At 42.9% G+C, this 13,600-nt stretch overlaps 1 protein-coding gene across 1 annotated transcript; it reads right to left on the bottom strand.

Moving 5' to 3' along the window:
• Positions 1-84: 84 nt before the first annotated feature.
• Positions 85-11,494, bottom strand: LOC131582165 (haloacid dehalogenase-like hydrolase domain-containing 5). The gene is made up of 8 exons (XM_058845064.1): positions 11,353-11,494; positions 9,168-9,377; positions 8,358-8,470; positions 7,570-7,663; positions 6,353-6,386; positions 5,333-5,507; positions 3,773-3,961; positions 85-3,004 (listed from the first exon to the last, which is right to left on the bottom strand). The coding sequence occupies exons 1-8, from the start codon at positions 11,458-11,460 to the stop codon at positions 2,611-2,613; spliced, it is 1,317 nt and encodes a 438-aa protein (XP_058701047.1). The 5' UTR covers positions 11,461-11,494; the 3' UTR covers positions 85-2,610.
• Positions 11,495-13,600: the final 2,106 nt, after the last annotated feature.

Genomic DNA, 13,600 nt, shown 5'->3' with positions numbered 1-13,600 from the left:
TCAGGCAAAGGTCAATAAATAAACCAACAAATAAATACTTTATAAATTTATAAATAACACCTGCTGGGTGTTAAACTGTAAGGCATGTTTAGCATGAGCCCAGATTCCAGATTGGCATACAAGACCAACACAATGGAAGGAGAACTTTTAAGACCAGCTGAGTCCTAGGTAGTCTGAATTAGAAATTAAACAATCTTTACACAAAGTAAACCTACCTGTACTATTTGGAATATCAACTCATCTGTTTTATTCACAGAAGCGACCACAAAAACACTTCCCTGAAACTTTTAAGTGTGCAGCCTGTTTCTGTCAACGCTGAAAACAGGATATATTTCATCACCCAAGAATTCATCCTTGTCTAGACAAAAGATTTTAATACAGACTGTGTGAGATACACTGTGGTATCTGTTAGTTCCCATTTCTGTTCAAGCTACAGAGCATACAGGCACACCACTGAGTTTCAGAGAAACTCCTGTAATCCCAGCTTTACACTGATGGAAAGAGATTTCCACCTCTTTGGCAACTGCCTTCTGTGTGTAGTGTTATCCAGCTCACTATTTATGATTTCCTTTCTTTCCTTCAACTGCTGGTTTTTCAGCATTTTGGCTTTTTGAGGGTCTGCCAAGCCCAAACTGCCACTCACCAAGCTGGAGTTCAGTCCATGGAGCTGGAGAATCTGGAATATCCTGAGGCATGGAGGACTGTCTTCCTCCTCTATAAACACATTTTATGTTAATGTTTCCATGAGGGATGATATTTAAGAGATCTATATACAGTTCCTTCATTAATCTTTTGAAGTGTTCATCCACATTACAGAGAAAAAAAAAGGAGAAACAGAACATTTTCTGTTCTTCAGCAACTTCCAACATTTTTATTCCTTGCTCCACCGATTCTGGTAGAGAGTTGTACAACATGCCTTAGTACTGAAACAACTTCAAATCATCCTGACCTTACAAAATCACAATCTTTACTTAGATTTGGCATTCTTTGCAAATACTTGGTATATTACAGAAAAGTGCTAAAGAAACAGGTAGATACCTGTTCATTGTACCAATGAAAAGGCAAGAATGTGCTGCTGTAAATACTTTTCCAGTGAAGAAGCAGGAAATCGACTGTTTAGAGCAGTGTCCTTGCACAGGATCCAGTGAGACACTGAAAGCTCCTTAGGAAACAAGAGATGAATCAACAATCCTGACAGTGGAGAGGGGATTGCAGTGCTTTGCAAGCAGAGGAAACACAACAACAAAATCTGACTTCACAGCAGCTGTGAGCTCTCAGAGTTGCTGTTGGGATAATGAGCAGTGAAGGATTTGGCCAGGAAGGCATTTGTGCCAACCCTGCAGGAACCTGGGAGAAATGAACACCCAGGATTTTGTTTGTACAATTCCTAATTTGAGAAAAAAAAACACCTAAAAAACTCAACCCTAAAAACCTGACTAGTCCCTAATGTGAATTGATCTTTGTGTGTAAGTTGACTTTGATTTTAAAACAATGAATTGGCTTATGTTTTCCAAGCTTAAGTCACAGGTAGAACGCATATTGTGTTATAACAAACAACACAGAAATACTTTCAAAGGCATCTTTGGGATGAAAACTTTAGAAGTATTTTACAAGAATAACAAAAAAAAATAAATTACTTTTTCATTTTAAACAAACAGCTATTAAAATCCATGACCCAAACAACATGTAACATTGACACGAGATGAGATACATTACACTAAAGGCCAGTTAATTACCACAGTGGTGTGAGGCTTCAAGTAAATTAGGAGGCACTTTTTGGCCAAGCAGTAGTCCCTGATTCAGTGGTAAAGTCCCAACTCACAGAAACACCTGAAACAAAACTGCTAAAGCTTTCTAAGATTCTAAATTCCTAAAAAAAAAAAAGAAAAGTGCAGATAGAAAGGCAGCAAAAAGCAGCAGAAGGCCCCAGAGGGCACCACCCAGGTCTGCTACTTCCCTTCCAGGATTATGGAGCTCCAACACAGCCAGGGCTTCACACAGCAATAAGAGGAGCAATGAAACTCCAGGGACATGGGAAAACAGACACAAGGAAAGGCAGCAGCAGTTAGATCAGAGCAAGTCTAAAGTGGGACAGGCTGAACTCTGCTCTGATTGAAGGGAGCACTGAGTACTTGCAGAATGCCAGGCACTGAGACATGGTGTGCTCTGTACCAGCCCATGTGGAATGGACTGAGTGACGCCAGCACCACAATCTGATACCCTCAACATCCCCAACACCTAAAAGCTGAATCTTCCAGCAAACAAAAGGAGGTACTTTTGTGGAGGGATTTAAGTACCAGTATATGAATAGGCTACTATGAAATATTGCTATTAAAGTCCCTAACATAACAAAGAGGAAGACAATAATGGGCAACTCAAGCCAGAAATTCCACATTTAGAAGCACTATAGAAAGCATTATTGATATTTAATGTACTTAAACACACTAATGTTCCTACGTGTACTTCTAATAAGTATACTTAGTAGAAGATTGTATCAATTTAGAGGTTAAAAAAGTTTAAAGGCAGCAGTTTGTGGCACTCTTGTAAAGCACAATGTGTTTTGGGGAAGAAAAGCGCAGCACTGAGTGGTCCTTAAGAAATCCTGTCACCTCAATTAGGTACAAAGTTCTCCAGCTGGAAGACCAGGTCTACAGCAGCATCCACATCTGGCACAATGTGGTCTGGTTCCACCAAGCCAGGGTCGAACCTGAAATCCCTGTGGCCGTGGAACACGGTCTCAGTTACGCTGTCCCTGGTGTCCAGGGGCACCTCGGTGTGGGGGTTGTACACCCCGGTACAAACCAGGACAGACCTGCAGTGGGCAGCAGCTGCAGATGCCAGCTCGTTCTCCCAGCTGAGGCCAATCTCATTGTCCTGGGAGAGCGTGGCAGGGCCTCTGCCTCCAGAAACCTTGGCCTGGAGGCGGGATTTGGAACCTGTCCTGGAGCTCTCCAGGTAGCGGTTGTACAGGTTAGCGCCGTACACATCCGTCATCAGATTGTCCCTGCAAACGAGAAATCCAGTCAGCACTGCAGCTTTAGCTGTCAAAAGTCACTCTTACAGTTTCCATTTAACAGTTCATTGTATACTTTACACAACTTTATGTGGAATTGGGCAGACAGGGAGAAATCCAACCCCGCAGCTGTTTTATTGTACCATTTTCATGAAGCATGACAGCATAAAAATGAATCACTCTCCGTGTTGCAGACTGGGGCAAGGGGAGAGAAAATCAAGATATGAGCAGCCCATGAATAAGCTTACTATATTTCCAGAAATCTTGGAGATTCTGGAACAGTCCTTAATACAATACAGTTTTATCTTCTCTGAAAAGGATTCTATGATGTGGCAGCACAGGCAATAGCATATGACCAACCTAAATTACCTCAGAGATAAAGTCTAGCACTACAGTCTCTGTCCTTTGTTCAAAGGCAGTTGGTGTTACACCATTAAACCTAATAGAATCAACATCCAGACAAACCCTTTTTGTTAGATTTACACAGCCTATTACAGGAAATAAATAAATTAATAAAAAATCTGGAGAAATCTTAGTTGCATATAAAACTACCTTCTGAAGAAATTACACATAAAAAGAGCAAAGAATCATTAATTTTTAATATTAGAAACCTCATAAAAAATACACCATAACACCAACGAAGTCAGATGGTCTTAAAATGTTGGAGAAACAAGCTGGTGAGAGTTGTGTGTTTTTCTTGGCTGGCATTTACACTGTAAGTAATTTCCTGGTGCATTTGTCAGGCTCAGCTCGCCTTACCCCACAGCATAGAGGGTCTGGATGGGCTGCTCCCAGCTCCTCTGCAGGGCCTGCGCCCGGATCAGGTGCTCTGCATATTGGTATGTCAGCCTGCTGGGTTTGCCCATTAACACCTCGTACTTCAGCTCTTTCCCAGTGATCTTCTTGTAAATGTTTTCCAAACAAACCATGAATGTCCCGTGTCCAAACCTACACAGATAGAAATCCAAACCATCAATGTTCCATCCCCAAACCAACACAGATAGAAATCCAAACCATCAATGTTCCATCCCCAAACCAACACAGATAGAAATCCAAACCATCAATGTTCCATCCCCAAACCTACTCAGATATAAAACCAAACCATCAATGCTCCATGCCCAAACCTACTCAGATATAAAACCAAACCATCAATGTTCCATCCCCAAACCTACATAGATATAAATCCAAACCATCAATGTTCCATGCCCAAACCTACACAGAAATAAATCCAAACCATGAATCTCCTGTGCCCAAATCTACACAGATATAAAACCAAACCATGAATGTTCCGTGCCCAAACCCACACAGATATAAAACCAAATCAAATTACATTAAGCAGAGATTAAAAACATCAAACAAGGCTTTTTTTATTTCATGATTTTTTAGGAATAAATCATGTCCTGTAACTATCAAATTCTCCTCAGCATGCAACATTTCTGCAGCTGGTTCATTGAAAATTAAGTGCTATTTAGCTGAACAACAGACAACACAATAAACCCACATTACTGGGATGGCACAACAGATTTATCTAATTTTAAAATTGCTCACTGGAGGTATCTGGGCTGCCTCATGGTAGCCTGAAGCCATCACACATAAATCTTTTTCAATGTGCCAATTAGAGATGGCCTTTGCTTCCAAAGAGAGAAATCTGAGCAGATCTTTGACCCAGGATTCAGGCAGCAATCAAGTCACAGTAACAAGTTTCTATTTCAAAATTACAGACTGAGGGGAAGGGAAGGAAAACAAACCTATTAAAGAAGTACCTTATATTGAAAGCAAAATCAAAACCACTCTAAGAGGTCCTGGCACCTTGTTCTGCGTGTTCTACTTGTTTTCTCTTGTGCTCCTTAAAGAGCTCACTGCATTGTTCTCAGCTCAGAACCACTCACTGCTTTCAACCAGCAGGGTCAGCTCTTTACCCTACCAGGAAAAGAGAAATACCAAAGAGGGACCTAATGAAATGAAACAACGGCCTTGATAATTTTTTTTTTCATTTTTGCCTTTGAACTGAGGCTCTGAAGCCCTCAGGAAAAAAAAACTTCTCTTTCTCCACTGTTCTGGGAGTGAGGAAACAAAAGGGGGGGGGGGTTTTTTGAGCTTAAAAGCAGCTTTTCTCTTGAGTGACTGATTTCCTGGATGCAATAATGCAGCCAGCAACAAGGCAGCATTAGCTGAAAGTGCATTAGAGATGTTGCATTCAAAGCCAAGCCCTGCTGTGAAGCTCCATCAAGCATTCTGTATTCAAGCGTTGACTCTGAATCCTACTGGAAAAACGAGGAAGCCCCAAATAAATCCCAATTCTATGAATAAAGCACTTACCTTGGGGACTGTGCCTCAGCCACCCACATCAGGTCCATGTTACAGGCAAGCACGGGAATGTGAGGGTAGTTTTCCTGCTCATAGGGATTTCCAGGATAGCCACTTGTCAGCAAAACATCAATTATCAGCTGCAGGCTGGTTTCCCATCTCACTGGCTCCCCAAACAACACCACAGCTGTGAGAGCCACAGTTACAGAACAGGAATGGAATTGTTAGCACTGGGTCTAAAACTTGGCCTAAAGAGACTGAACAAGTCATTTAATACAACCAGGAACTGATCAAACAGTCACATTAATTTAAGGGCTTGATATATCACATGCCCATCCATTCAAAATCTCAGAAGTAACAAGACCCCACTGCAAACTTGACAGCTTTAGGAGTTTTATTTCATAGGTGAGGTTTCTCCAGAAATTACAATATTGACTTCTAAATTGTATTTCCAAGTCTTCCATAACCCACATGTTCTCTGTTTATACACAGTACATGAATACACCACCTGCGATGTTGATTTGTTCAACTCAGAACAAAATTTGGATGCTGTATTTAAAAACTGCTTTGGTCTCCAGCAATAATCTGACATGGATTTTTAAAAATACTAAGGTCCAATTTCTACTTTCCTGTAGTTCAGATGAGATGAGAGTGAACACAAGGCCCTTCTCATACTACAGCTCCATCCTGACTACTGTAAGAACAAGACCAATTATTTCTGAATAATGAACATCAGTTAATTCCTCATTTATGAAAGGAGGACAACAATAGCCTGTTAAAGGCAGATGAAAAGGAAAGGAGACCTCATATAGCCTTCAAACTTCAAAACCCAATGGCTGAAAGCTGCATGCACTAAAAAACAGCTTTACAACACATGATGCTTTCAAATTAATGACAGGTGTCATTAACAAGGAAATTTTGTCTCAGGCGAATTTCTGAAGTGCTCAACAAATCTAAAAATAATTTCTGAAAATAAAATAAAAATATTTTATTTATTAATGGATAGATGCAAGTTAAATAAAGATAACTGACCCTCAATCTTGGGAAGCTCCACAGCAGAAGGAGACTGCAACAAGAAAAAAGTGAAAGTTTTTTTACAAGATTAAACATCTGTTTTAAACAGAATAAATTCAAGCACAGCTCCCACAGCTGCCCCCTGCCACTCTGCCAGGAAATGCACTCTATAGTGATATATACCTGACGTCAGTTCACTCAGAAAATTGTGTTTCCACTCTGACACCTCTGGCTCAGGGACAGCAGTGACTGTGCTGTACCTGCACCAGCCTCCTGCTTCTCCAGAGCTGTTTTAAACAGCTTTTTAACTGGAGTTCTTTAACTCCAGCTCTTAAAATTACTTGTGTTGCAATTTTAGCTGCTTAAATTACCTATTTAATTAGTTGTCTAAATTACTTGTATATAAAAGTATGGATGTTTATTTTTCTCCAGTAGTACCAAGACATTTGAAAAATAGTTTTTGAGATGTTTTTCTTTAACACTTCTGATAAAGAATGCACAGTATAACATGTAATATATTTGCTAAACAATTAAGAGTCTGTACTTCATTATTTACTCTCTGTGGTGAGAGTAAACACTTTAACAGGTTCTTGACCTTCCCCATCCACTTGGGTGAGGAGCCCAGCAAAAGGTGACACAGCTGAGGGATGGATTCTGTCAGCCACTGAGAATGTCCCTGTTCCAGGGGGGAATCCTTTTTCTAGGCTGGCCCTGAACGTGAGCAGCACACCCAGCTGTTCACTCCTGCTTCAAACCCTGCACAGCTCAACTGGCACCACTGTACCCACTGGAAACATTTAAATAGTGCTACAAACAGCAAAGGGAGATCTATGAGGGAAAATTATTTCTCTTCAAAGCATTCATTTACAATCAAAGCTACCTCATACCAACACAATCATATATATTCAGGGAAAAGCTTATGTTATCTGCCATACTTTCTGAGGAAGCTAATCAGCTTTCCAGGACAGACTTTGCATTAGGTATCTGCATTAGATTGTGAGTTTTCCTGCAGCAGTAGGTTACAAAATCAAAGGCTGGGTTAAAGAATTACTACTGAGAGAAAAGAGTTGTTCTTGAGAATGCTTTGTTAATAAAACAAATAAGGAAGCAGAAAAGTAAAGTCAAAATACAGTGTAAGAACAGCAGCATTAGCTTGGTAGTTAAATATTGACCCCTGTTATAGGATGTCATGCAATGAGCAAACAGAGATGTTTAAAACAAAAATCTGCACTCACCAGGACATTGGGTCTTCTGTCATGGTCAACTGCATCGAGGAGAGGGCGTTTCTCCCGCAGGGCATCAATGGTGATGGGCTGGCAGAAACCAAGGCTGGGACACAGCAGCTAAGGACACACAACTGCTCACAGGAAAAGGTTTCCAAACTGCTGATTCCACTTAAACCATTTAAATGTACTCAACTGACAAATTACTTAGGAATGAAAGCAATGCCAAAGACAGACTATTCCTTCTGTGAGACAGAAAGATGATCGTCCCACTGCTGATAAACGAGAGACCAAAGTTCTTCTCTTTTGTTTTCAGTCTTCTCAGCTACTTCTCTCTTAGCCAAGCCTAATGAATTTTGACCATTAATTGGAATGTTTCTTCAATACCTTTTTCTCAGTTTTGTACTTCAGAGCTTATGTTTAAAAGATGCATACACATTTTTGCAACTCATGATTGACACCAACTTTAATGAAAATCCCACTAAAGGAAGAAGTGCAGAAGAGACTTAATGGAAGCCTGAGCAAAGCTTATGCAAAAGTAAAGATTATTAAGTTACAGTTTGAAACTTTGATACCACCATGTTATCAATATAATTTAAGTTCTTTGGGCACTTAGTATAAAACCACATCCAAAACATAAATTTGGCACCATACTAGGAATTATCATTACTATTTATTACTGCATTTGAAGGCTTGAAATATTTGATTTTCACTTAGTCCATGGGATCCCCTGAACCTGATTAAGGAAAACACTGTGACAGAAAGTTGTTGGTTTTTTTAACTCTTTTTTTTAAAGATACTCTTGAGCAATATCAAGAAGTGGTCCTTGTCCAGATACCAGAACACATTTTTCATGATAACGCTTGAACATCCGTAGAGGACTGTGTGACATCATCACTTGATCTTGTGAAATCTGTTTGGGATTTAAAAACAAAAGGAGTCTGTTGTTTTTCAGAGAAGTTGTTTATACATAGATTCAATTAACAGATGTGACAGATTCCAGGAATTACAAAACAATCAGTATTTTCTCCTTTCACAAATGATGTATTGATAATATGTCAGAAAAAAGTACCTTACTGACAAATTGTCATACACACTCCTTTGAGCTCCCAGCTCTATTCAACATGAACAAACTTTCCTCTCCTAGTTTTATAAAACCACCAAATTCATTTGAAAATAAAAATTCCAATAAATTATTTGGAAATCATTTTCCTTTAGAAAAGGAGAATCAGAAGGAGCCTCGTTCCAATCGTGGGTCCTTTGCTGGACTGCAGCTCTGATTTAATAGTGCCAGAAGATCACCTGATTGCAGTTTACATATCCCCACCCCTTCAACAGGACAGGGATTAACCAGTAAGATTGTTATCCTGGAAAGATGCTCCTGTGAGCACCTTTCCAAAGAAATACCTTTAGCTTTACTATTGGAAAAATCAGTGCCTTTAGCAGTGGAAATTCCATTAGCTTTGGACAGCATTTTTTACTTTCAGCAAAGCATGTCAGGGGGCTTAAAGGGAAAAGCAGACCTGATTAACTGAGCAGCACTTAATGGAAGATAATACATCTGACACACTCAACATGATAATGAAATAAATGGGATTTAGGTGACTCACTGGAACCCCCAGCAGGTGAGACAACTGGTCAGCTTTCTTCTGGCGCAGGCAGTTCCCTGCATTGGTGACAAAGACCACGGGCACCAGGAACTGTCCCTGAGAGTTGACCAGCTTTTGGAAGGCTGTTCTGGCAGCAGGAATGGGGGTCTTCCCTCGCACCAGCACCCCATCAATGTCAAAGAGAAATCCAAAGGACGGCAGCACGCTGAGCTGGAAGGAGGGATGAAATCAAACATTAGTTCTGCCTGTCCTTACACTTAATAGGGTTTATAGCAGCTGCAGCCCCCTGAGAACAGACACCTCCAGTGGGAGCAGGGGATCTATAACTCTGCACGTCTTAATGTGCCTTACAGACACATCTTCATGCTACATACACATTGACACAAGGAGCACCACAACTCCCTCTGCCTTATGCATACAGACTCATGACAGCTATTTTGCTTTACAAATAGCCTCAGACTGTTTCAGAACATAGGGAAAAATTCACTTAAACTGATGCCAAGAGGTACAAAATACGTGGTGCTGTGCCAGTGAGTCACACTTTAATGTGAATTAGAATTCTACACAGAGAATACTACACACATGGAACACTAACAAAACATACAGAAGTGAATTTTTTAGCAGTAGACAGGTCTTGGACACAAGTATTGCACTTGGCTCCTCCCTTACAAGGTGTTTATGTAGTAGAACTGTTCTGTTCTACAAGTTTGATTACAGCCAAGTGACTGCTGTGCTCCCACACACACCTTCAGTGCTGGTTTCACTTAGGGCAGACTAACTGGGAAAGTCAGCACCTACACACAGGTGCTGCTCGAGTCACTGAAGTGTATCTCCTTGCCTGCCTTTGAGGCAGTGAAGAGCTGGACTTGGTGAGCCCCAGCGAGGAAAGATGAGCTGGGTGCTAAGGGCAAGGAGCAGAGACAGAGAGAGGACTGTTGAGCAATGAAGCTGTTACTGGATCAGGCTGGAAAAGTACGGAACAAAACCTATCATCTAAAGCTCATTTCTCTCCTGAGCCTAAAACAGAAACAGGAACCTTGGGATTTATGATCAGTGATGAAAAGGGACAGGTTAAGGGCCGAGGCTGAGCGTGATGGAGGGAGCAGGCACAGAAAGGTCTGCAGCCATGGGAGGTGGGCCAGCCTTTGCTAGCAGAGCTGTCTCAGGGCACGCACCCACAGCCACCTGTCTCCTATGCAGGAGGAGAAGGCCACTTTGCCCACTCAAGCAGCACTTTTGTTCCACATCAAATATTCACCTGCCACACTTTTCCTGCAGCTGGGCACAGCACAGGGACAGGCAGTGCTGGGATGGGGATGCAGCTCAAACAACAGGGAAAATCCACTCCTTTACACAGCCCGAGTTCATAACGTCAACACCGTAAATATACTGCATTACTGTTCATTTAAATTAGGCTGGGGTTTTGTTTTACATGCAAGAACTTCCCCTGAAGCCCTCTCATCTCTCCTCTGTAGAATCACCACCCTTTTGATTTGAAGAACAAAACTCCTGGAGTCCTTGTCTCCACACAACCCGCACCCGTTTCAGGAAAGCTATGTCAGAAATAACCCAACTTGCTGCAGAGATGCTGCTAAAGGCAAGCTAATAAATGTAGAGCAGTCTTCCCAGGCTTTGTGAATGGGTACATGAAACTGCTGAAACTATAGTGCTAATAGAATAACTCTCTAGCAGATGTGATTCTTTACGTTAATTTTGCGACACATAAATAAGAGATGTAAAGATAACAGACTACAAATGGGAACTTTACAGTGAGTAACACTAACAGAAAGAAAAAGAAAGTATTACAGGGAAAAAAGCACTAAGGAAAGAATTGAACACATACTTATGACGGATATAATGATAAATAGAGATAATGATGTGAACAGCTTTGTTTCCCTTTTGACCCGAAAGAAACTGTTGGTGACAAGAGTGCGGTGCCGCACAGCCAAAGGGACGCGCGGAGCCGGCAGTGGTCGGAACGGGTTTCCCTCGTTCGCTCTGTAAGAGCAGGAGCACACGCAGCCCCAGGACCGGAGTATCCGGGAAATCTGTCCCGGCGTCCCGGGGAAGCGAGGATACCGCCGGGCATCCCCGGCCAGGGCGAGTGGCCCTGCCGCGCTCCGCCGCGCCCCGCACCCGTTTCGCTTTCGCTGCCCCCCGGCCCGCCCGCCCCGGCCCCGCTCACCGCGCTGTGCCCGCTCCGCTCGGCCGGGCGGCCGCAGCTCCCCCGGGCCGCCGGGAGCCGCCGGGCGGCCCCGAGCAGGGCGCGGAGCGGCGGCAGCGCCCGGCGCATGGCGAGCGCAGAGCGGCGGCGGCCGCAGCGCCCGGCAGCGTCACCCGCGTCACGGGCAAACGTCAGCCCCGGGCCGGGACAGCGCCCGCCGCTTCCCCGCGCACCGACAGCCTCCCAGCACGCTGCCACGGGCTCGGCCCCGCCAAGAGCACTACAACATTCCGACCTAGGACATAAGGCTTTTTAAATTTAACGAAAAAGCAGAAGAAACATTCTGTCTGTTTGTGCCTGGCCAAGTGATGGAGGGACTGGAGCGTGTCTCTTGCGAGGAAAGGCTGAGGGAGCCGGGCACCGCCGGCCTGGGAGCGGAGCCAAGAGGATGGAGCAGGCTCTGCTCGGTGGTGCCAACCATTGGGACACGAGCAACGGGCAGGAACTGATGCCCGGGGGGAGCTTCTTCCCTGTGCAGTGACTGAGCGCTGGAACAGACTGTCCACAGAGGGTGTGGAGTTGTCTCGCTGGAGCTGCCCCAGACAGGAGTTGTCTGGACAAATCCTGTGCCCTGTGCTCTGGGATGGCCCTGCTGGAGCAAGTAGGTTGGACCAGATGCCCATCCCTTCCAACCTGACCCATTCTGTGATTCATTTTTTGGGAAAAAACCTGTCATGCAAAAACACCACCGTCCCTCAGCTTTGCACCCCTGCAGATAGACTTGAAAGTGAGACGAGCAGCACAAAATGTCATTAGTTAATGGATACTCTGCAAAGCTGTCTCTGTTTATCTTGCTCATCTGCTAATGAAGATTAGGTAAATCCACTTATTTCCTAGTGCTGCCAACAAATATTCCTCACCACCCCTCTGACTGCAAGGAGAAACTGATCCTTCAGTGACTGCACTGTGAGACACAGAACAAGGGAGGTGCCCTTCGATCTGCACCACTGACGTGGCTGGCATTAAATGAAACACACAAATACATTTCTAAGAGACAAAAGCAGGCCCAAATCCATGCAGCAGACAGAACAATTAGCGAGTTTATCCCCTTGGTACTCAAGCAGGATCACACACAGAGCAGAACTCTGAAGCAGACATGTAAGAATACATAAAGTAATTGTTTTATAACCTGGATGTGTTCAGAGCTGACACATTCCAGGGAAGGTATGAGCCATAAGTCTGGCACCACACACACATCCCAGCACAGCTGCACACTCAGAGTTAAGGCAGAGCTCCATTCTCCAGGACAAACAGATCAGTTTCCTGGCTGTGGCCACAGCAGCTTCCCCACCCTGACTCCACCAGCAATTCCAGAGCCTGGCAGGACACAGGCATTTTGCTATAGGCCACTGTGGCAAATAATTACTCTGCAATTTGTTCCCTCAGATGCAGCCAAGAGCACTCAGCTCAAAATGCTTCACACTCAGAGCTACAGAGAGAGGATGTGGATGTGGCAGCAGCCAGTTTGCCTTGTAGTTACACACTACATTTTTGTGCATTTATTCCTTTTCTGTGTTGGTTGGCAGAGATTAGCCCTATCTTACAAACTTGCCTTTTACATCATGATGTTGGTCACATTCCTTTGAACATTAATGTAATCACAATCCTGTTGCTTTTTCTCATTCTTTCCATTTATTCTTCTTTTGTATTTGTTATCATCACTGTCCCTGATCTGCCTTTACCCTTGTGTCTTCTTTTATCTTACAGACAACCCTCAGACTGTATCAGGCCATAAAAATTAGCTGTTTTTATCCTCCCCCTTGTTATCTCCAGCATATAGTTTAGCAAATCTACAGCAAATTATTACAAGCCGTAAAGACATTGTTTGCTGCTTTCTTACAAAGCAGAGAAAGCTGCACTGCTGACAGGAAGAGAGAAGAATATGTTTGTGATGTTAGTTGTCTGCTTGCTACCAAAAATTGAGCTTTTAATTTTTTCTGGTTTTTTTTTTTTTATGTTTTAATTTGGCAGCTATGCTTTCCATTTTTCAATTCTATTTTTTTTTTATTTGATTGCTTGCATCAAGTAACACAAAGCTTGTCTCTATAATTTAGGGCTTTGATTGTTCTGTAGTGGATTATTCACAACAGATTGTAATAGATAAATACTGAGAGCATCCAGAAATGCTGAATAGTCCCAAACCTGGCTATTAAATACTCTGTTCCTTAGACAGAAATGCTCCATGGCTGCAGATGTCCAGTTTCAAATG

This window comes from Poecile atricapillus, chromosome 9, assembly GCF_030490865.1.
Source record: "Poecile atricapillus isolate bPoeAtr1 chromosome 9, bPoeAtr1.hap1, whole genome shotgun sequence".
Classification (NCBI taxonomy): domain Eukaryota; kingdom Metazoa; phylum Chordata; class Aves; order Passeriformes; family Paridae; genus Poecile; species Poecile atricapillus.
Note: the sequence above shows the minus strand (reverse complement) of the source record. Positions and strands in the feature narration are given on the sequence as shown.